This window comes from Podarcis liolepis, assembly GCF_965112155.1.
Source record: "Podarcis liolepis genome assembly, chromosome: 7".
Taxonomy (NCBI): Eukaryota; Metazoa; Chordata; class Lepidosauria; order Squamata; family Lacertidae; genus Podarcis; species Podarcis liolepis.
The window spans coordinates 91,621,370-91,645,005 of NC_139561.1; the positions used below are offsets into that span (position 1 = coordinate 91,621,370).

The following is a 23,636-nucleotide window of genomic DNA, read 5'->3' on the forward strand; positions in this document are numbered from 1 at the left end:
TGTCAGTGTCCTTCTTGAACTGTGGTGATTGCATAGCCATCTTCCAATATACCTGACGGACTCTCCCCTAGAAGACGATGCCTGCATTTATTTATTTTTTGCTGCTACGGATGGCAGGAACAGAACCACCGGTTTCAAGTACCAACGAAAGGAGATTCCGACGAAAAATTCGGTAAACCTTTCTGAAGGTAAAGGCCGTTCAACAGTGGACAGTGGTGGGTTCTCCTTCCTTGGACCTTTTTAAGCAGAGCTTGGGTGGCCACCTGCCAGCGATCCTTTATCTGCGATTCCTGCATTGCAGGGGGTTAGTCTGGATGACCTTTGGGTGTCCCCCCCACCTCGCTAGAATTCTATGATCCTTTGGTTCCAGGCGGGGACAAAAAGCTCAGGGCATGAAATAAGACCAGTGGAGGATGTGGTCTCTGCTCCCCACCCCTGGATCAAGGCTAAGGCGGCTTTTGGGCCTGATTCTGTGACATTTTCATAGGGTCATAGAGTTTGAAGGGACCCTGAGGGTCATCTAGCCCAACCCCCCTGCGATACAGGAATCTTTTGCCCAATGTGGGGCTCGAACCCGCGACCTTGAGATTCAGAGTCTCAGCTATTCCATCTAAGTAGGGGGATTTCATCGGTCAGAAATCCTGCGATTCCTAGAATCATAGAATCCTAGAGTTGGAAGAGACCACAAGGGCCATCGAGTCCAACCCCCTGCCAAGCAGGAAACACCATCAGAGCACTCCTGACATATGGTTGTCAAGTCTCTGCTTAAAGACCTCCAAAGTAGGAGACTCCACCACACTCCTTGGCAGCAAATTCCACTGTCAAACAGCTCTTACTGTCAGGAAGTTCTTCCTAATGTTTAGGTGGAATCTTCTTTCTTGTACTTTGGATCCATAGCTCCGTGTCCGCTTCTCTGGAGCAGCAGAAAACAACCTTTCTCCCTCCTCTATGTGACATCCTTTTATATATTTGAACGTGGCTATCATATCACCCCTTAACCTCCTCTTCTCCAGGCTAAACATGCCCAGCTCCTTTAGCCGTTCCTCATAAGGCATCGTTTCCAGGCCTTGGACCATTTTGGTTGCCCTCCTCTGGACACGTTCCAGTTTGCCAGTGTCCTTCTTGAATTGTGGTGCCCAGAACTGGACACAGTACTCCAGGTGAGGTCTGACCAGAGCAGAATACAGTGGCACGATTACTTCCCTTGATCTAGATGCTATACTCCTATTGATGCAGCCCAGAATTGCATTGGCTTTTTTAGCTCATGTCAAGTTTGTGGTCAACCAAGACTCCTAGATCCTGTATTGCAGTGCTTAGATTTGTTGACCTCGGGACTCCTTCCAGCTATACGGTTCTGTGGCACTCTGCTTGTGCTCAGAGGCACTCTCCCCCCACCCAAACTTCAAGCGTTGATCTCTCTGGCATTGAAATTGGCAAAGTGGCAAGCCCTGGATCAAACTCCATCTCTCGCACCCCCCACCCTCCTTTGGAGGTGCCCAGTTTGGAGCTGCCTCCGAGGAAGGGAGTTAAATTGAAAACAATTTGGCGGGGATTATTGTATTCTGCTCTCGGCTCCCTGAAAGCTCTTTCCAATTAAATGTTTACAAGAGGCGAGAAAAGAGTAGAAGCTACCCATCATTTGCTGACCTTGAGCTACAAAAAAGAGAGAGAGACGGAACGTGTTCCAAAAGCCGTGTTCTTTCGCTTTTAATTATGTTTATCGTGGCGACGCAGAGGAATAGTGGCCTAGACGAGGCAGAAGGAGCAAAGCGGGTCTCTGGGGAAGCAGTTGTGGGGGGGGGGGGGGAGAGAGAGAAAAAGAGAGAGACACAATGGCTTTGAAGATGGAACGCCTGTCTTAAAAAGCCAAAAAAAAAACCCAGAACACTACACCCAGAATAAAGTGGGGAATGTAGGAAAGATCTTAAAAGAACCAGAAGCTATATATATTTTGAGCGAGGTGTCCAGCTTGGAGATCGTAAAAGCTCAGGAAGGAAACCCTTTCTCTGCTGCGGTTGTGAAAAATAAATTCAATTGCTGGTTTCTGCTTTTTCGTGACGTCGTTCCTGCTCCCTGTAGGTGAATTGCTTGCTATCAGAAGATGGATTTTTTTTCTAGAGGTTCACATTTCGTTTGGGTGCAGAAATCTCCCAGTTGGGCAGACCTTTTGCCATGGCTGGAGCAGAGGATTCTGGGAGGGAGATCTTCCAGTTGACCAGAGAATTTGCCTTGGAGACGTGACAAGAGCAGAGGATTCTGGGAGAGACTTCTCCCAGTTGGCTAGAGAATTTGCCATGGGCAGCGCAGAGGATTCTGGGTTGGAGATCTTCCAGTTGACCAGAGAATTTGCCCTGGAGACGTGACGAGAGCAGAGGATTCTGGGAGAGATCTCTCCCAGTTGGCTAGAGATTTTCCCATGGGCAACGCAGATGATTCTGGGAGAGAGATCTTCCAGTTGACCAGAGAATTTGCCCTGGAGACGTGACGAGAGCGGAGGATTCTGGGAAAGACTTCTCCCAGTTGGCTAGAGAATTTGCCATGGGAGGTGCAGAGGATTCTGGGAGAGAGATCTTCCAGTTGACCAGAGAATTTGCCTTGGAGACGTGACGAGAGCAGAGGATTCTGGGAGAGACTTCTCCCAGTTGGCTAGAGATTTTGCCATGGGCAACACAGAGGATTCTGGGAAGAAAATCTTCCAGTTGGCAAGAGCATTTGCCATGGCAAGAGCAGGGGATTCTGGGAGGGAGCTATCCCAGAATCCTTGGTGGCAACAGAGTGGCGCATTGCGGTGCAAGACCTGTGGGAACATCACTTGGGGTGCTGCGGGGTCAGGCTGGCAAGAGCTGCTCGTGGCCACGGGGTCCTATTTCGCACTGCTCTGGCGTGGTCTCCTCAATTGCACTTGCAATAGTAGGCGGAGATGGCATTGGCCCAGTCGCCGAAGAGGCCCTTCCGGATTTCCTGGAGACGCGGGAAGGCGCCGGCTTTGAACTTGCGGGTCTTGCCCCCTTTGCCCTTGCTGGACCAGACGGTCAGCTCACATCTCTGCCCCACCACCAGCGAGGTCACCTTGTTGTTGAAGGCAGATGGCATGTAAGGCTGGTCCTCGTCCGGCGGCACCACCAGGACGCTGCCAGCGCAGCACTGGTCGTAGTAGGGGCTGTTCTTGGTGTAGAGCTGGGCGCAGATCTTGGTGCCGTTGGCAGTCTTCAGATCGGCCGGCGCCGGGCACTGGGCCCAGGCCATGGCGAAGAGCAGCGGGACGAGGAGGAAGGTTGGCGAAGTCTTCATCGTTGCAGCGGTTGAGGGAGAAGGAAGGTTGCAGCCTGCGGCGAAGAGGCTCGCTTTTATAGAGCGCCGCCCAGGGCTGAGGCGGGCACAGAGATAGCAGGAGGGAGATATGGGTGGGAAGGTGGCAAGCTGGGCTGCCCTGTGCCAACCCAGGTGGCTGGCAAATCAAGGCGCCCACCCACAACCGCCTGTTTTTTTGGGGTGGACATTCTGGGCAGAAAAACACCGTTGTGCGCACAGAAGAAAATAAATATTAAGAGGAACTGGGGAACGTACAGCGATATACAGTCATACCTCAGGTTGAATACGCTTCGAGTTGAGTGCGTTCAAGTTGCGCTCCATGGCAACCCAGAAGTAACGGAGCGCGTTACTTCCGGGTTTCGCTGCTTGCACATGCGCAGATGCTTAAAATTACGTCACGCGCATGCGCGGAAGTGGCGAAAAGCGACGCGTGTGCGCGCAGATGTGCCATCGCTAGTTACATTTACCTCTAGATGCGAACGGGGCACCGGAACGGATCCCGTTCGTATCTAGAGGTAACACTGTATTTAGCTTTTCTGAAAGTGCTTGTAAACTTAATACAGTGGTACCTTGCGTTAAGTACTTAATTAGTTCCGGAGGTCTGTTCTTAACCTGAAACTGTTCTTAACCTGAAGCACCACTTTAGCTAATGGGGCCTCCCGCTGCCGCTGTGCCGCCGGAGCCCAATTTCTGTTCTTCTCCTGAAGCAAAGTTCTTAACCTGAAGCACTATTTCTGCGTTCGCAGAGTGTGTAATCTGAAGCGTATGTAACCTGAAGCATATGTAACCCGAGGTACCACTGTAAACAAGAAGAGATCCAAGAATGGAGTTCTGTTTTGTTTCAGTATCGTCAGGTAAATGATAGATAGATAGATAGATAGATAGATAGATAGATAGATAGATAATTTATTACAGTCAGAGACCAGCTTATAAAACACACTTGGGGATACAGTCACAGAAGAAAAACAAACAATTAAAACAATGTACAACAATAAATTTAAAAACAATGTCCAACAATAAACTACCACAGGGAGTTAATTCAGAGTTTGGGGATAACGAGCTAGTTTGAGTCGAGGGATGGTCTGCGCCTACAGATCTGTACACAGAATCTGGCGACCATCCGGGTCGTCTTCTGATCTTTGCCTAACAGGAAAAGGTCAACTTTTTGCTTTTCCGGGAGGTCAGTGAGCCTCACCAGCAGGGGATCAATGGTCATAGAATAGAATCATAGAATCCTAGAGTTGGAAGAGACCACAAGGGCCATCGAGTCCAACCCCCTGCCAAGCAGGAAACACCATCAGAGCACTCCTGACATATGGTTGTCAAGCCTCTGCTTAAAGACCTCCAAAGTAGGAGACTCCACCACACTCCTGGGCAGCAAATTCCACTGTCAAACAGCTCTTACTGTCAGGAAGTTCTTCCTAATGTTTAGGTGGAATCTTCTTTCTTGTAGTTTGGATCCATTGCTCCGTGTCCACTTCTCTGGAGCAGCAGAAAACAACCTTTCTCCCTCCTCTATGTGACATCCTTTTATATATTTGAACATGGCTATCATATCACCCCTTAACCTCCTCTTCTCCAGGCTAAACATGCCCAGCTCCCTTAGCCGTTCCTCATAAGGCATCGTTTCCAGGCCTTGGACCATTTTGGTTGCCCTCCTCTGGACACGTTCCAGTTTGTCAGTGTCCTTCTTGAACTGTGGTGCCCAGAACTGGACACAGTACTCCAGGTGAGGTCTGACCAGAGCAGAATACAGTGGCACTATTACTTCCCTTGATCTAGATGCTATACTCCTATTGATGCAGCCCAGAATTGCATTGGCTTTTTTAGCTGCCGCGTCACACTGTTGGCTCATGTCAAGTTTGTGGTCAACCAAGACTCCTAGATCCTTTTCACATGTACTGCTCTCAAGCCAGGTGTCCCCCATCTTGTATTTGTGCCTCTCATTTTTTTTGCCCAAGTGCAATACTTTACATTTCTCCCTATTAAAATTCATCTTGTTTGTTTTGGCCCAGTTCTCTAATCTGTCAAGGTCGTTTTGAAGTGTGATCCTGTCCTCTGGGGTGTTAGCCACCCCTCCCAGTTTGGTGTCATCTGCAAATTTGATCAGGATGGTCTTACTGTGTGCCTCTTCATAAAAGGGACATCTAAAGAACAAGTGCTCTGGGCTTCCTATATCCCCCAATGAACAGGCGCAAAGTCTCTGAGCGTACGGGACTTTTTAAAAGGCTCCTTCCAGGACCGGTGAGGGCAGAGCCGAGCTCCTGGCGAGTGTAAAGGACCTTCTAGCATTTTTGGATACGAGAAAGAAGAGATATGCTGCTGGTGCAGCTATATATCTCTTGATTTCTCCAATTTTATAGTCGGGGCACCTTGAGCAGTCCTGTTGTCTCTCGGTGTCTATGATTCTTTGCCTGACCGTAGCTTTTGCCTGGCCCAACCCCAGGCTTAGAAAGGCTTGAGGGGCAAAACCCAGTTTCTGAAGGGTGTTCAGGACTTCGGTCTGCCAGCCTGACTGGAACTGGTCACAGAGGATCAATGGGACTATTTCTTGGGGGAGCAGATTCAATGTCAGCCATTTGTAGATTGATGTTAGGCAGAGAGAGAGAGAGAGAGAGAGAGAGAGGGAGAGAACAACGGTCTGATTTTGAAAGTGAATCGCTAGATGGTAAAGTAAAACTGAAGGCTGCCCTGTTTAGGGAGGTTTTTAATGTTTGATGTTTTATATCATGTTTTCAATATTCTATTGGGAGCCGCCCAGAGTGGCTGGGGAAACGCAGCCAGATGAGCGGGGTATAAATAAAGAAATAAATAAATAAAATAATTATAAAACTGATCCCAAAAATATATATAATGTTATCGGAATGGGAAACGAAAGATGAATTGGTTAATTCAGCAATGATACACTGGACCTAAAGATTGAGGTCACAGATAGTTAAGGGGCCAACGGCCAGGTGGTTATAGAGAAAGGTATCAGGCGAGCCGCTCTGGGGAGAGCATTCCACAAATGGAGCCACCGCAGAAAAGGCCCCGTTCTCGTGTTGCCACCTCCTAGACCCCTCATGGCGGAGGCACACAAGAAAGACCCTCACGGGGCCTGGGTATATACCGTATTTTTCGCTCTATAACACGCACCCGACCATAACACGCACGTAGTTTTTAGAGGAGCGGGTGGCGCTGTGGGTAAAAGCCTCAGCGCCTAGGGCTTGCCGATCGAAAGGTCGGCGGTTCGAATCCCCGCGGCGGGGTGCGCTCCCGCTGCTCGGTCCCAGCGCCTGCCAACCTAGCAGTTCGAAAGCACCCCCGGGTGCAAGTAGATAAATAGGTACCGCTTACCAGCGGGAAGGTAAACGGCGTTCCGTGTGCTGCGCTGGCTCGCCAGATGCAGCTTGTCACGCTGGCCACGTGACCCGGAAGTGTCTGCGGACAGCGCTGGCTCCCGGCCTCTAGAGTGAGATGAGCACACAACCCTAGAGTCTGTCAAGACTGGCCCGTTCGGGCAGGGGTACCTTTACCTTTACCTTACATTCCATCATAAATGGGTTCCAAATACCATTATGCTTCTCCATTCAAAGTCCACATCTGTACGCAATCCATTCATAAGTTGTGAGTCTTGCCAAATCTTCATTGACTAAAGTGGGGCATAGGTTCGTTTTTCCAATGCATCAATACCAAATCTTTTGGCCATGATAAAGGCATGGAAAATGCATTTAGGTCGTCAAATTTCATCCAGTGGGTATGTAATTCAAAATAATAATAATATAATAATAAATTTTACTTATACCCTGCCCTTCCCAGCCAGAGTTGGGCTCAGGGCGGCTAACACCAGTAAAATTACAGTAAAAACATAATAGGAAAAGAAAAAACCCAATTTAAAATACAGGTTAAAATGCAATTTAAAATGCAAAAATTTAAAAGTAGCTCATAGCTCAAAACCATAAGGGGAGGGAAACAGAAGGGTCAGACTGAGTCCAAACCAAAAGTTAGGCAAAACAGCTCTGTCTTGCAGGCCCTGCGGAAAGATGTCAAGTCCCACAGGGCCCTGGTCTCTTGTGACAGATCATTCCACCAAGTCGTGGCCAGTACTGAAAACGCCCTGGCCCTAGTTGAGATCAATCTAACCACCTTGTGACCTGGGACCTCCAAAATGTTGTCATTTGTGGACCTTAAGGTCCTCCGCGGGGCATACCAGGAGAGGCGGGAGATATTTTCCTCCGAAAAGTTCAACATTTTCAGCACAGTCACGTTTATACAATCCAAATGTTTTCTCCCCAAACTTCGGAAGTGCAGGATGTTGTAAAGCCCTGAGGCTAATGGGACGCGGGTGGCGCTGTGGTCTAAACCACAGAGCCTAGGACTTGCCGATCAGAAGGTCGGCGGTTCGAATCCCCGTGATGGGGTGAGCTCCCATTGCTCGGTCCCTGCTCCTGCCAACCTAGCAGTTCGAAAACACCTCAAAGTGCAAGTAGATAAATAGGTACCGCTCTGGCGGGAAGGTAAAGGGCGTTTCCGTGTGCTGCTCTGGTTCGCCAGAAGCGGCTTAGTCATGCTGGCCACATGAGCCGGAAGCTGTATGCCGGCTCCCTCAGCCAGTAAAGCGAGATGAGCACCACAACCCCAGAGTCGGCCACGACTGGACCTAATGGTCAGGGGTCCCTTTACCTTAATGGCTGAGCTTGGACAGTTCTAACCCTGACCCAAATGGGGGTCCTAACTTGGCCACAATGTGGAGACATTTCTTTTCCCCTCCTTTCTCCCCCTCTCCCCAACTTCCAACAGGTAAACAGCAGGAACACCACCTTTCCCAGAAAGAACACCTGCAGAGACTATTGTCTATCTAATCTTTCCACACTGGAACATTTCTATTTTTGTTTTCCTCCGCCCTCCACCTGCTGCCTCTCCCAAGGCCCAGGTGCGGACTTCCCCTGGGTGGGGGAACCCCGCCTCCCTTGTATCAGCACCCACCCACCTGCGTCACCCTCAAGGTCACCCTGATGGATGAGCTGTGGCTGCCAAGTCCTGGTGCTCTTATTCCAGCCGCCTTTTCATCTTGATAGCAAGGTGGGGGTGGAGAGGTCAAGGCACCTTCAGAGTCAGACCCTGCCTTCATTTCTCTCCATGTCGCCTACACTGACCGGCAAGATGAACAAGTTAAATCTGTGATGATAGATTGGGCAAGAGATGTAGGACATAAAATAATGTTTGAGGTACGCCACAACAGCAGCAAGAATACTCATAGCAAAGTATTGGAAGACACAAGATCTACCCACTCTGGAAGAATGGCAGATGAAGGTGATTGATTACCGGTATATGGGACTGGCTGAATCCGAGACCAGAGGAAAGAGACGGCGGAAGAAGACTGGAAGAAATTTAAAATTTATCTTAAGAGATATTGTAAAATTAACGAGTGTTAAAATGTTATGATTATAGAAAGTAAGTGGACTACAGCTGTAAAGATTAAGTTAAAAGAAAAGAAAAGAATATAACTAGATATAATTAAGGGTGAGGATTTGCTGAACTAAATTCGAAATTGGAATGCAGAAAGGGGAGGTATGAGGAGGTCGGTGAAGTAAGTTTTAAGAAAATAAGGTTTTGAAATTATACTTGTTTGTTTTTGTGTTTGTTTGTCTGTAGTGAGTATGTTTATATAATTTGTGAAAATTCAATAAATATTATTATTTTAAAAAATGTTTGAGGATTGGGAAAGATTGTGGAAGAAAGGGGTCAAGTTCACCGCATGTACTTTGCTAAAGGAAAATATAATGAAAATGATGTATAGATGGTATTTGACTCCTGTAAAATTTGCAAAGATATATCATAATTGTGACAGTATATGTTGGAAATGTAAAGAAAAGGAAGGAACCTTTTATCATATGTGGTGGACCTGTCCCAAGGTGAAAGACTTCTGGGAAAAGATTTATAATGAATTGAAAAAAATGTTGAAATATGCATTTATAAAGAAACCAGAGGCCTTTCTTCCTGGAATAACAGGTTTGGAATTGCCCAAGGAAGATGTTAAATTATTTTTGTATGCCACAACTGCTGCTCGTATTTTGTTAGCTAAAAAGTGGAAAACCCAAGAATTACCAACAATAGAAGAATGGCAGATGAAGATGATGGATTTTTCGGAGCTAGCCGACCTGACCGGAAGAGTCCGCGACCAGAAGGAGGAGGAGTATCAGGAAGAGTGGAAGAAAATTTAATGAGTACTGTTATAAGAAAAACTTCTCCCTTTCCCTTATGGGGTATTCTGGAGCCTATATGGAGTCCTTAAGTGTGTTACCTATCGGTAGGAGAAAATAACAGAGGCCAACCAGAGAATATTGAGAAGCAAAGCAGCTAGTAAGCCTGATCTTTATTGATCTGTTGCAACAGGGTCCCCCGCTCACCCCACGCAGGAGGGAGGAGGAACCCAGAGCAATGGTGTGCAAGCTCTTATATAGACTTTTGAAATTGCCCATCCTGTAGCTCAGGACCCCGGCCTCCCAAAAAGCATCATACATGCAACACAGAAGGAGGCGGTCTACAGCAGAAATCCTGCCTGCCAGGATACCTGATAATGGTCACTGGCTGCATTACCTGGGCAGCCTGGCCATTCTTTTCTGATGGTAAATACTTTAATTCCTGAATCCAGGTCACAGGCTCACCCTATTCAGACCCAAATGTGCCCTTAAGGCAGGATTTGCAAGCAAAAAGACAATGGGGAGGCTTTCCCCCTTTGCCTCCCTTTACTGCAGAGGAATATTTGAGGTCATTGGGAGAGTCAAAATGGCTTTAGGATTGCTCTCGTGTACTATTTCAGATGCATGGGTCATATATTTAGATATGTGTGCATTTATGAATATTTGTTCTATATTTGAGACCTTGGAATTCTTATAACAGTAACAGTATTCTTATCATCATCATCATCACTATTATTACTATTATTATTACAACAAATAAGCACAAACCAATAACCCCCCCCCTTCCAGAAACACATTTAAAAGGGTATCGGATGCCGATCTGCCCTAGGCCTGGTCAAAGAGGAACGTTTTCGCCTTGTGCCTCCAGGTGTATAATGAAGGCACCAGCCGAAATTACAGTCTTACCCTCCTGAAGCCAGTTTATAGGAAGAATGGTTGCAACATGAAGTCTTTGTTCCTGCCCACAAATTGCTCCCCCCCCTCCTGGTTATAAAAAGGGGGAGTGTCAGTAGCTCTGTATCTCATGCCAAAGGGGCTGCCAAGAAATTAACCCAGTAGGGCAGAAGCGTAAATTTTGAGTCCTGAGCTCAATACTTAAGGCGTGTAATAAACGAAACTCTGCCCTTATTCCCTTATGGGGGACACAAGAGCCTTTATAGAGTCCTTTGTAGGCTCTCCATCGGTCGGAGAAAAGAACAGAGGCCAGCCGGATAATATTGAGAAGCAAAGCAGCTAGTAAGCTTGATCTTTATTGATCTGTTGCTCCCCTCACACGCAGGAAAGGAGGAGGAACCCAGAACCTAGGTGTGCCCACCCTTATATAGACATTATAAATTGCCCGCTTTGGAGTCCAAGACCACTCCCAGAAACAACATACCTACATCACAGAAAAGGCGGTCTACAGCAGAAATCTGAGTGCGTTGTTTATCTCCTGTCTGGCAGGTTACCTGTTAATGCTCACTTGATTGGATACCCTGGGGAGCCTGGGCAGTCTTTTGTAATGACAAATACTTAGTTCCTGAGCCAGGTCACAGGCTCACACCCTATTCATACACATCCTTAAGACAGGATTTGTGAAGGAAAAGACATTGGGGAGGCTCCCCCACCTCCTCCCTCCTTGCAAAGAAAATGTTTGGTCAGTTGGGGAGTCAAAATGGTTTCAAGGCGGTCCTTCTGTGCTGCGCCAGACATGTGGTCCACACAGCTATGTATGCGCTTGGTTGGTACATTTATGAACATTTATTTTTTATATATATATATGACCTTAATTTTTTTTATTTCAGGCCGATGTTGGCCTTTGTTGGGACGCGGGTGGCGCTGTGGGTTAAACCACAGAGCCTAGGGCTTGCTGATCAGAAGGTCAGCAGTTCGAATCCCCGTGACTGGGGTGAGCTCCCGTTGCTCGGTCCCTGCTCCTGCCAACCTAGCAGTTCAAAAGCACGTCAAAGTGCAAGTAGATAAATAGGTACCACTCCGGCGGGAAGGTAAACGGCGTTTCCGTGGGCTGCTCTGGTTCGCCAGAAGCGGCTTAGTCATGCTGGCCACATGACCCGGAAGCTGTACGCCGGCTCCCTCAGCCAGTAAAGCGAGATGAGCACCACAACCCCAGAGTCAGCCACGACTGGACCTAATGGTCAGGGGTCCCTTTATCTTTACCTTTATGCTGGCCTTTAACTCCCACCCAATTTACAGTTTGAGATTTTTTTTGGGGGGGGGGGGACATGTTTGCCCAGTGAGGAAAAAAACAAGAGCTTAGAGACATGGAATGGGATGCTATGGTGGTAGTGGTGGGCAGAGAGGCAAGCCCCTCCCAAACAAGGAAATTTCTCCCATAACCCCCCCCCTCCAAGGTCTGGAGCGAGACATAGCCTAATTGTACCTATAAGCAAAAGACATTAACTTTTTAAAAAATACTCTGATTACATGTTGACTGAAAGTGTTGAGGTCCCTCGTGTGTCTCGAACTGAAACATATACACGAAATATTGGTGCAAAATGTTAAGTGCAGCTATTTCTCTGGGTGGGCTGGTTAACAGCTTCTCAAAATATCTTTGGCAAATGGAGCAATACTTTTGTTCCCATATTAAAAAAGGGCAATGTGGCCTAGTGGTTAGATGGCATTGGACTTCGTCCAAGGAGATCCGAGGGCACATCGGGGTGACGCAGCCGCCAACTCTTCCTGGATAGTCTACCTTGGAGGAGCGTCGTCCGGAAGTCTGAGCTCTCTGCAGTGCAAGCTCATGACTGTTTGTTCATTAAGTGATCACAGCCGCCACAATAATACCTCTTTGGAAGGCTGGATGCGGTTTTCGTGACTGCGGCAAATTAAGACCTACTTGAGGAGCAGAATGGGTGATGAATCACTAAGTAACATTGCTGTTGGATTGGCAATTGAAAAGGAATGATCAAAAGCCCTCGACCTTGAAGCTGTTGTCAATCATTTTGCAGAAGTGCAAGAGAATCGGTGTGTTCAGCTTCTCCCCCCTGGATCTACATCCTCTTCCATTGCCTCTCGGTGATTGACAATCTAATCAGCCACAACTGATGCAAAACTTTAGGTGTATCCAGATGTCTCAGTTGGCTCTTGCCGGGAGTCTGCGTTCCTGGTTCTGCCTGCGCTGGTTCAGAAAGAACTCTTTCCTTACAGGGAGCCAGACTTTACCCAGCAGAGAGTAAGCTGTGAAGCTTTGTATAATCAGCAAATTAGTTCAACACTTGTAAGTCGAAAGATATGTAATTTCTTGATTAACTGAGTATTTTTCATTATATCTATTCAAAAAAAGATTGGCTATGTAACTTTTTTATATTACAGTATATAATTTCTATGCTATTTGAAGTTGTTGTTATGCATGTGCAGGTCATCGTTTGAATATTTTATTTTCAGTTAATGAAGAAATTACATATCTTTCTACCTACAAGTGTTGAATTAATTGGCTGATGGAGAATTCAATATAAAAAAATTCCTTCCTGTAGCACCTTAAAGACCAACTAAGTTAGTTCTTGGTATAAGCTTTCGTGTGCATGCATAGTGTGTATATCTGAAGAAGTGTGCATGCACACGAAAGCTTATACCAAGAACTAACTTAGTTGGTCTTTAAGGTGCTACAGGAAGGAATTTTTTTATTTTGACTATGGCAGACCAACACGGCTACCTATCTGTAACTGGAGAATTCAATGAAACAGTAGTGGTTATCCGGAAACACTGTTCAACAGAGTTTAGAGTTGGACATCAGAACTGGACATTTGCTGATTATACAAAGCTTCACAGCTTGCTCTCCGCCGGGTAAAGTCTGGCACCGTGATTCACTTAAGGACTTTCAGAGACTTCAGTTTGTTACTTTTGATGTTTTGAATTATTCCACAAAGTTTTTCACATTGTTATTGTTTCTGGCCATCGTGTTGCTTTTGATATTGCTGACTCATCTTTTGCAACACAGGGGTTGGATTGTTGACTCTGGGGTTGTGGCGCTCATCTCGCTTTATTGGCCAAGGGACCCCTGACTGTTAGGTCCAGTCGTGGCCGACTCTGGGGTTGTGGCGCTCATCTTGTTTTACTGGCCAAGGGAGCCGGCGTACAGCTTCCAGGTCATGTGGCCAGCAGGACTAAGCCGCTTCTGGTGAACCAGAGCAGCGCACGGAAACGCCGTTTACCTTCCCGCCGGAGTGGTACCTATTTATCTACTTGCACTCTGACATGCTTTCAAACTGCTAGGTTGGCAGGAGCAGGGACCGAGCAACAGGAGCTCAGCCCGTCGCAGAGATTCGAACCGCCGACCTTCTGATCGGCAAGTCCTAGGCTCTGTGGTTTAACCCACAGCGCCACCCATGTCCCAACAAAGGCCAACATCTGCCTGAAATAAAAAAATTAAGGTCTTAGATATATATACATAAAATAAATGTTCATAAATGTACCAACCAAGAATGTACAAGAAGGGCAAGGAATCACTGTACGCTCAGGGAATGCGGGGATTTGATTGCAAGCAGAGTGGCTATGGTGGCCAAACAAAGCCCATCTTCCGCAAAAAGGCAAAGACCACAAAGAAGATCCTGCTGAGACAGGAATGTGTGGAGCCCAATTGCAGGTCAAAGAGGTTGTTTGTTGGCCATTCGAGTCAGGAGGAGACAAGAAGAGAAAGGGCCAGGTTATCCAGTTCTAGGCTGCTGTGGAACCCACGGTTGGTTGGTGTATGAAATGTTATAAAAGTCTCATTGGATCACCCTATCCCCAAAAAACAGATGTTGGGTGGGCATCTGTCAGGGCGTGTTTAGTTGCAACAATAACAACATTTATTTATACCCTGCCCTCCCAGGCCAAGACCGGGCCCAGGGTGGCTAACATCAAAATATAAAGTAAAAAGGTAAAGGGACCCCTGACCACTAGGTCCAGTTGTGGCCGATTCTGGGGTTGCGGTACTCATCTCGCTTTATTGGCCGAGGGAGCCGGCGTACAGCTTCTGAGTCATGTGGCCAGCATGACTAAGCCGCTTCTGGCGAACCAGAGCAGCGCACGGAAACACCATTTACCTTCCCGCCAGAGTGGTACCTATTTATCTACTTGCACTTTGACGTGCTTTTGGACTGCTAGGTTGGCAGGAGCAGGGACCGAGCAACGGGAGCTCACCCCGACGTGGGGTTTCAAACCGCCGACCTTCTGATTGGCAACTCCTAGGCTCTGTGGTTTAACCCTTGCCACTTCCAAGCCCCCCTTATTATTATTTTTTCTGGTGTTGCCGCTGCATGCAAAAAGCCTGGCAGCATCTCAACGTAGGCTTGGATCCATGCCTGTGAACCTGGATAGCTGCTGCCAGTCAGTGCAGGGAATACTGAATTAAATGGACCAATGGGTCCAACTCGGTGCAAGGAGCTTCCTCTGTTCCGCTGCCGAGCGCTGCATCCGCTCTTGTTTGCAAAGTATTGCAACGGTTGCAAGAAATCCACATTACTGCATGTTTCCTTTTTAATCCCTTCCTAAACAGCAAAAAAACAAAAAAAAGGAAGATCTGTGACGCAATTGGGCGGAGGTCCCCGCCCCCTCCTAATGTCCTTTAATGATTGGCTGTCCTCTTACCCGCTGTCGCGCCTTTCATTCATTTCTCCCTCCCTTCCCCGGGAGGGGGCGGGGAGTCGATGACGCACACTGCTCATATACATACGGCACCCAGCGTGCTTTGCGGCAGCCCGCCGGCGCTACATACCGGAGCAAAAGCGGCGGAGGTCTTTTCAAGAGGGATCCGGAGCGAAGGCGGGAACGGGGGGACACCGTGGAGGGGCTTCAGGTTCTATTTCAACTCCGGAGAGCGGTCGCAATCGGCTCGCCCTCACCTGCCTAGCCCTCTGACGGCAGGGCTCCAGCGCCGGCCGAAGGGAACGGTAGCTTTGCGCAGTGGCAGTATCGTAGCCAATGAGGTTAATCCGAGGCGCGATTATTGCTAATTGAAAACTTTTCCCAATACCCCGCCATGACGACTTGAAATATAGTCGGCAATGGCAATTTTTGACAGTCTCTACGGAGACTGAATTTTCGCCTGTTCCCAAAAATAGATTTAAGGTCTTAGTGGAAGAAAACTGCAGTCCGTTAGTTTTGTGTGCAAGTTTCAACTTGTGATGCGTGTTGCGCACGGGAGGCTTATAATTGTTTCTGCAAAAGTTGATTATGTTTTTTTTAAATAAAACAAATTCCTTCCAGTAGTAGATAGGTAGCCGTGTTGGTCTGCCATAGTCAAAATAAAAAAAATTCCTTCCAGTAGCACCTTAAAGACCAACTAAGTTAGTTCTTGGCATGAGCTTTCGTGTGCATGCACACTTCTTCAGATACACTGAAACAGAAGTTGCCAGATCCTTCTATATAGTGAGAAGGTGGGGAGGGGTATTACTCAGAAGGGTGGTGGGAATGGGAGATTGGCAGATAGCTGAGATGAGCCTGTTGACGACTCTTAACGACTGCAATAGGTCTTACAGGAAAAGGCAAGGGGTGAGAAGGTGAAAAATGGCTTAGTCATGTATAATGAGATAAGAATCCAATGTCTCTGTTCAGACCAGGTCTCTCCATGGTTTTAAGTTTGGTAATGAGTTGCAATTCAGCAGCTTCTCTTTCCAATCTATTTCTGAAATTCCTTTGTAGTAAAACAGCTACTTTGAGATCTTGTATAGAATGTCCTGGGAGATTGAAGTGTTCTCCTACTGGTTTCTCTGTTTTGTGATTCTTGATGTTTTTTTGTTCGTCTCCCTACCTGGATTTCTTCTTTTTATTCTCTGGAGATCCCTTGCAGCAGAGTAAGATTGTCTTCCATAAACACGGTTTGAACAGTGAGTCCGTAAGTGACTGTGGAGGCCAATTCTGGATCCACACATCCTTCCACAGTGGGGACATTGGTTCCCGGGCAGGAGTTGACCCCGGTGTGGATTTGCCAAGCGTGCCTTCCTCTTAGCACGTTTCTCCCTTGTGTCCTGAGTTCGAGTGTCTTCAAAGCCCAGGACACCTTTGGGAAAGGCTGTTCTCCAACTGGAGCGCTTGCAGACCAGTGTTTCCCAATTGTCGGTGTTTATACTACATTTTTTAAGATTTGCCTTGAGACAGTCTTTAAGCCTCTTTTGTTGACCACCAGCATTACGCTTTCCATTTTTAAGTTCGCAGTAGAGTACAGTGGTGGGACGCAGGTGGCGCTGTGGGTTAGACCACAGAGCCTACTAGGACTTGCTGATCGGAAGGTCAGCGGTTCGAATCCCCGCAACAGGGATTGCTCGGTCCCAGCTCCTGCCAACCTAGCAGTTCAAAAGGACATCAAAGTGCAAGTAGATAAATAGGTACCTCTCCAGTGGGAAGGTAAACAGCGTTTCCGTGTGCTGCTCTGGTTGCGCCAGAAGCAGCTTAGTCACGCTGGCCACATGACCTGCCAATAAAGCAAGATGAGCGCTGCAACCCCAGAGTTGGTCACGACTGGACCTAATGGTCAGGGTCCCTTTAGAGTACAGTGGTACCTTGAGTTACAAACACTTTGGGTTACAGACTCCACTAACCCAGAAATAGTACCTCGGGTTAAGAACTTTGCCCCAGGATGAGAACAGAAATCGTGGTCCGGTGGTGCGGCGGCAGCAGGAGGCCCCATTAGCTAAAGTGGTACCTCAGGTTAAGAACGGTTTCAGGTTAAGAAAGGACCTCCAGAACGAATTACGTTCGTAACCCGAGGTACCACAGTAGTTGCTTTGGAAGATGATTATCAGGCATCCGCACAACATGACCAGTCCAGCGAAGTTGACGTTGAAGAATCATTGCTTCAACACTGGAGATCTTTGCTTCTTCCAGTACACTGGCATTAGTTCACCTGTCTTCCCAAGTGATGTGTCAAATTTTTCGGAGACACCGTTGATGGAATCTTTTGAGGAGTTGGAGATGGTGTTTGTAAGTGGTCCATGTTTCACAAGCATGCAGTAGGTTTGCCAGCACAATAGCTTTGTAAACAAACACAGTCATACCTCATGTTACGTTTTTTCAGGTTGCGTCCTGCGGCGACCCAGAAATACCAGAAAGGGTTACTTCCGGGTTTCGCCGCTCACGCATGCTCAGACATGCAAAAAAGACCTTGACAGATTAGAGAACTGGGCAAAAACAAACAAGATGAATTTTAACTGGGAGAAATGTAAAGTATTGCACTTGGGCAAAAAAAAAAATAAAAAAAAAAAAATGAGAGGCCCAAATACAAGATGGGTGACACCTGGCTTGAGAGCAGTACATGTGAAAAGGATCTAGGAGTCTTGGTTGACCACAAACTTGACATGAGCCAACAGTGTGATGTGGCAGCTAAAAAAGCCAATGCAATTCTGGGCTGCATCAATAGGAGTATAGCATCTAGATCAAGGGAAGTAATAGTGCCGCTGTATTCTGCTCTGGTCAGACCTCACCTGGAGTACTGTGTCCAGTTCTGGGCACCACAGTTCAAGAAGGACACTGACAAACTGGAACGTGTCCAGAGGAGGGCAACCAAAATGGTCAAAGGCCTGGAAACAATGCCTCAACCCACAATCTTGGAACGGCTTCAACTGATTGGCTCAACCAGGTGAGGGGGGCCCCAGGTGAGGGGAACTGATGGGTCTCAAACCCTCCGTGAGTTAGGGACCCCCTGCATGTGAATTGGATTGAGACCAAGTGTGGTTCCAATGGTCAAGAAGGTGGTTTCTGCCCATGCTGTAGAAAGAAGTGAGGGGCAGGTGGGGCTGGTCCACTCTGGAAGGGGGTCCACTGGGGAGAAGGAGTAGTCCGATCCTAAACCTCCCGCCATGATCCAGTCGCCCAGTCCTGATCTCACTGACCTTGACAACCGGGAAGGTCAAGGGTGACACAGGCAGGTCTTAGGCCACACCAATTAGTCGGTCCACAACTGGCAAAGCAAAATTGAAATTCCATGGTCGCAGGTTCAATTCTCAGTGGCATCTCCGGGTAGAAATCTTTTCCCTGATGCTTTTTAATATCTATATGTGCCCAGATTGTCCGGAGTTTAGGGCTGTGTTGTCAATGATATGCTGATGACACCCAGCTTTATCTGTTGTTGGACGGCCATCCTGACTTGGCTCCGGACACTCTGACCAGATGCTTGGAAGCTGTGGCTGGATGGTTGCGTGGGAGCCGGTTGAAGTTAAATCCTTCCAAGACAGAGGTCCTCTGGCTGGGTCGGGACAACATGGGGTTGGGGGGCCACTTCCCATCTCTTGCGGGGGCTCAATTAGTGCCAGCGCCTTCTGTCAAGAGCTTGGGTGTAACCTTTGAAACCTCCCTTTCCATGGAGCCACAGCAAAGGTGGCATTTTTCCATCTCCGCCGTATTAAGCCGTTGGTCCCTTACCTCTCTCGCCCTGGCCACAGTGATCCATGTGACAGTCACCTCCAGGCTTGACTACTGTAATTTGCTCTACGCGGGGCTGCCCTTGAAGCTGACCCAGAAACTCCAGCGGGTGCAGCATGCCGTGGTGAGGCTCCTTACGGGGTCCTTGCCACAGGATCACATTCATCCAGTGCTTTACCAACTGCACTGGCTCCCAGTGAAATACAGGGTCAAGTTTAAGGTGCTGGTTTTTACCTTTAAAGCCCGATGGCCTAGGACCCTCGTACCTACGGCACCGCCTCTCCTGGTATGCCCCACGGAGGACCTTAAGGTCCACAAATGACAACATTTTGGAGGTCCCAGGTCGCAAGGTGGTTAGATTGGCCTCAACTAGGGCCAGGGCCTTTTCAGCACTGGCCCCGACTTGCTGGAACGCTCTGTCACAAGAGACTAGGGCCCTACGGGACTTGACATCTTTCTGCAGGGCCTGCAAGACAGAGCTGTTCCACCTGGCCTTTGGTTTGGACTCAGTCTGACCCTTATGTTTCCCTCCCCTTATGATCTATGGGCTACTTTTAAAATGAGGCTGCATTTTAAATGGCATTTTAACCTGTTTTTTAAATTGGTTTTCTTTCCTATTATGTTTTTACTGTAATTGTACTGGTGTTAGCTGCCCTGAGCCTGGCTCTGGCCAGGAAGGGCGGGGTATAAATAAAATTCATTATTATTATTATTATTATTGGATGGCGGAGGCTCCTTCCTGAAATCCTGGAGAGCTGCTGCCAGTCCGTGTCTGCAATACTGAACAAAAATGGACCGGTGGTGCAACATAATCTGCCTGGCACTAAGGCAAGATTCCTGTGTTCCTCAACTGTGAAACTAATTCAATTTAACCAATTCATTTTATCCTGCGCGTGCCTACTCAGAAGTAAGACCGGTTGTTTTAAATGCTGCCTACTCCCAGGTACAGGATTGCAACCTGAAGGTTACATTCTCTCCATCAAGCGGCGGCTGTTTCCCTCTGGCGTGAAAATACCTGCAAATTCGCCCGCGTCTGCCCATTAGATCTGCATTTCTGCAGCGTCTGAAATGATGCTTTTAACAGAGGACACAGCAGAACGGTCCCCGTTGTAGCTTGTAACGCGAACCATTAATGCGCAGCCCTCTTTCTTCCTTTCCCCTCCCGAACCTCAATTAATTTCCATCCCTTTTATCCTCCCGCAGCTGCTGGCGGCGGGAGATGGTGGCATGCCTGGCCCTGGCAGCGCCAATTACACCGGCCGTTTTCGCTCTTGTACCTTCGCCCTGCCTCCAATCAGGCAACAGGCACCGACTCCATTCTGGGACCCGGCGAATGGGTTGCAACAGCCGGTGCGCTTTGCAAATTGGCGCAATTTGGAGGACGGTGTGAAAAAGGTGCTGTGTTCCCTCCCTGGACCACTGGCTGCTCCATGTGACTGGCTACACGGCTCGCCTCGCGCCCGAGAATGGGGAGGCAGGCAATTTATACACCAATTTCACATTTCCTCACCTAATAGTTTTATGTCTCCGGACAAGCATCAGTTGTTTCTTTGAGAGCCACTGCTAAGTAGTTTTCTGCCTTCTGCGGGTAAGGTTGAGTCGCAAATTAGCTTTAGTGCAGGGAGGGTGGGGGTCTGGGGAGAGGAAGCTCACACACACACACACACACACACACACACACACACACACACACCCCACAGGCTACAGAGATGGAAAAATTCAGAAGGAACATCAAGGCGAACCTCAGGGATGTGTGTATTTTAATGGATCCTTAATGGACAACTCTAATGATGTAAAAAGCAGAGACATCACCTTGCCAAAAAAGGTCCATATAGTTAAAGCCATGGTTTTCCCAGTAGTGATGGATGAAAGTGAGAGCTGGACCATAAAGAAGGCTGATCGCTGAAGAATTGATGCTTTTGAATTCTGGTGCTGGAGGAGACTCTTGAGAGTCCCATGGACTGCAAGAAGATCTAACCTCTCCATTCTGAAGGAAATCAGCCCTGTGTGCTCACTGGAAGGACAGATCCTGAAGCCGAGGCTCCAAGACTTTGGCCACCTCATGAGAAGAGAAGACTCCCTGGAAAAGACCCTGATGTTGGGAAAGATGGAGGGCACAAGGAGAAGGGGACAACAGAGGACGAGATGGTTGGACAGTGTTCTCAAAGCTACCAGCATGAGTTTGACCAAACTGCGGGAGGCAGTGGAAGACAGGAGTGCCTGGCGTGCTCTGGCCCAGGGGGTCACGAAGAGTCGGACACGACTAAACAACTAAACAACAACAACAATGATGTATTCGCATCTCGAAAGGGGCCTGTCCATAATAGAGGATGCTGAACTTTATCTTGGTGTGACTTTGATTCTGTCTGCCTCTCACCTGCAGTAAGGATGGTTCGCGTCAGGAGTAAATACAGAGATACTGCAGGTGAATCGTGGGTGAAGACAGATGTATTGCAGGTGAAAAAGTGTTCTCTAAATAGCTTGGCCACTGCTTCTCTCTCTCTCTCTCTCATTACAAATGCATCAGAGTGTGCTCTTTAGTCTAAAGGCTTTGCAAGCATAAAAACAAGAAATAGCATCCGTTATTAAAAAATGAATCCAAAACAGCAGCACAAACAGAGAAGCCTTCTTAATTTAAAAGAGCTTGAGCTGTAAGGATTGAGAAGGCGGAGAGGTTTGGAGCAAACAGAAAACTCCTCTGCAGACACCGAAAAGACCCCACAGGGGGTCTTCCTGGGGAGAGGATTTCAGACCTGGTGGATATTTTTTCCTGGTGTCTACCAACCTCGATTTGGGTGTCTGGTGTGGATGGGGTGTGTGTGTGTGTGAGGAGACCCAGATGAGGAAGAGGCCTCCTGGGATGATCTGTTCAATACCTGAGTGAATTCACGTAGACCCTTCAGGTGTCTGTTGGTTGGTTTATTCCATTTCTACCCCACCTCCAGTAGTGATGTATGGAAGTGAGAGCTGGACCACAAAGAAGGCTGATCGCATAAGAATTGATGCTTTTGAACTATGGTGCTGGAGGAGACTCTTGAGAGTCCCATGGACTGCAAGAAGATCCAACCTCTCCATTCTGAAGGAAATCAGCCCTGAGTGCTCACTGGAAGGACAAATCCTGAAGCTGAGGCTCCAAGACTTTGGCCACCTCAGGAGAAGAGAAGACTCCCTGGAAATGACCCTGATGTTGGGAAAGATGGAGGGCACAAGGAGAAGGGGACGGCAGAGGACAAGACGGTGGGACAGTGTTCTCGAAGCTACCAGCATGAGTCTGACCAAACTGCAGGAGGCAGTGGAAGACAGGAGGGCCTGGCCTGCTCTGGTCCAGGGGGTCACGAAGAGTCGGACATGACTAAACGACTAAACAACAACAACACAACTCTAGGATTCTATGTATTTGCTGCGACCAGCTTTCCCGTTCTGCCACCTTCGGGGTGATGTTCCTGGACCTTTGGGGCACACCAGCCCCCCTTTCTCCCTGATTCTGCCCGTCTGGGAAGCCAAGATTTCCCTCCGCCTCACCCGCTGGGGAAGTATCATTAACCGTTTCCCCACCTGCCACTGATTCCGCCCGCACATCGACGAGGCTGCGGAGAATTATTTCAACTTAATGTCAGCATTAATCACCCAGGAGCTAACGACGCATTGATGGGATTAGTAATTCCCCCCCCCCCAACATGTAATTCAATTAAACACCTCCACTTGTTTCATTTTTCCATTTAAATAAATTAAGTCTTCCCCATCTGCTGCCAAAACACCGATGTAAAGGTTAAGCCGAAAAGGGAGGGGGGAGCGGGTCGCAGACAGAGCAGCACCGAATTTTGCTGTCCCCGTTTCAGTGGCGTAGCGTGGGTTTGTCAGCACCCGGGGCAAGTCAAGTAATTTGCGCCCCCTAACTCATGGATTTGTGCCCCTAACCCATGGATTTGCGCCCCCTAACCCTAACCCCCAGATGTTGCGCCCGGTGCGGCCGCCCCCCTGCACCCCCCACGCTACGCCACTGCCTCGTTTTTCATCCCCACCAGAGCGAAGGGAACCGGCGCTAACCGAGGATCAGCTGCAAATTTTGAGCTCAGACAGCAGACGGGTAGGCAGGAAACTCACCAGACTCCTCAGCAAAAGCAAGGAGCCCTTTGTAGCCGGAGGGCCACATCTGCTTCTGAGTGAACTTCCAGGGGGCCGGGTGTCAGGGGTGGGCGTGGCCAGGGGCAAAAGTGGGCGGGGCAGCAGGCGAGAACTTGTCCCCTGCAGAGTAGGCTGGTTTCTGCACTCACATCTGTATCCTGAATCCAACCTCAAAAGGTCAAAGATCGAGGGCACATCCCAGCCGGCAAATGCACCCAAAGCAGGGTGGGTGAGCGGTGCCCATCTTGAGGGACAGTGTGGCGCAGTGGTTGACCTTGGGAGACCAGGGTTCGAATCGCCGCTCAGCCATGACAGTCAGCAGGTGACCTTGGGCCAGTCGTAGCTTCTCAACCTCAAATACCTTGCAGGGCTCTTGTCAGGACACAATGGGGAGAGAGATTACCATACTTGCCACCTTGAGGCTGGAGGATAGGTGGGGTTGTTGTTGTTGAGTCGTTTAGTTGTGTCCGCCTCTTCGTGACCCCCTGGACCAGAGCACGCCAGGCCCTCCTGTCTTCCACTGCCTCCCGCAGTTTGGTCAGACTCATGCTGGTAGCTTCGAGAACACTGTCCCACCATCTCGTCCTCTCTCGTCCCCTTCTCCTTGTGCCCTCCATCTTTCCCAACATCAGGGTCACGGAAGCACGTCGGGGAAGAAGATTGATGGAAGGCTGGCACGTA

The 23,636-nt window shown here is 48.4% G+C and overlaps 1 protein-coding gene and 1 long non-coding RNA gene across 2 annotated transcripts in view; one reads left to right on the plus strand and one right to left on the minus strand.

Moving 5' to 3' along the window:
- The window catches only part of LOC310712949, a 2,318,697-nt gene that overhangs the window by 491,020 nt on the left and 1,804,041 nt on the right, over nucleotides 1-23,636 (plus strand). The gene's annotated exons all lie outside the window — the stretch shown is intronic.
- SYCN (syncollin) lies at nucleotides 1,319-3,731 on the minus strand. Its single transcript, XM_083514088.1, has one exon. The coding sequence runs from the start codon at nucleotides 3,289-3,291 to the stop codon at nucleotides 2,893-2,895; it is 399 nt and encodes a 132-aa protein (XP_083370214.1). The 5' UTR covers nucleotides 3,292-3,731; the 3' UTR covers nucleotides 1,319-2,892.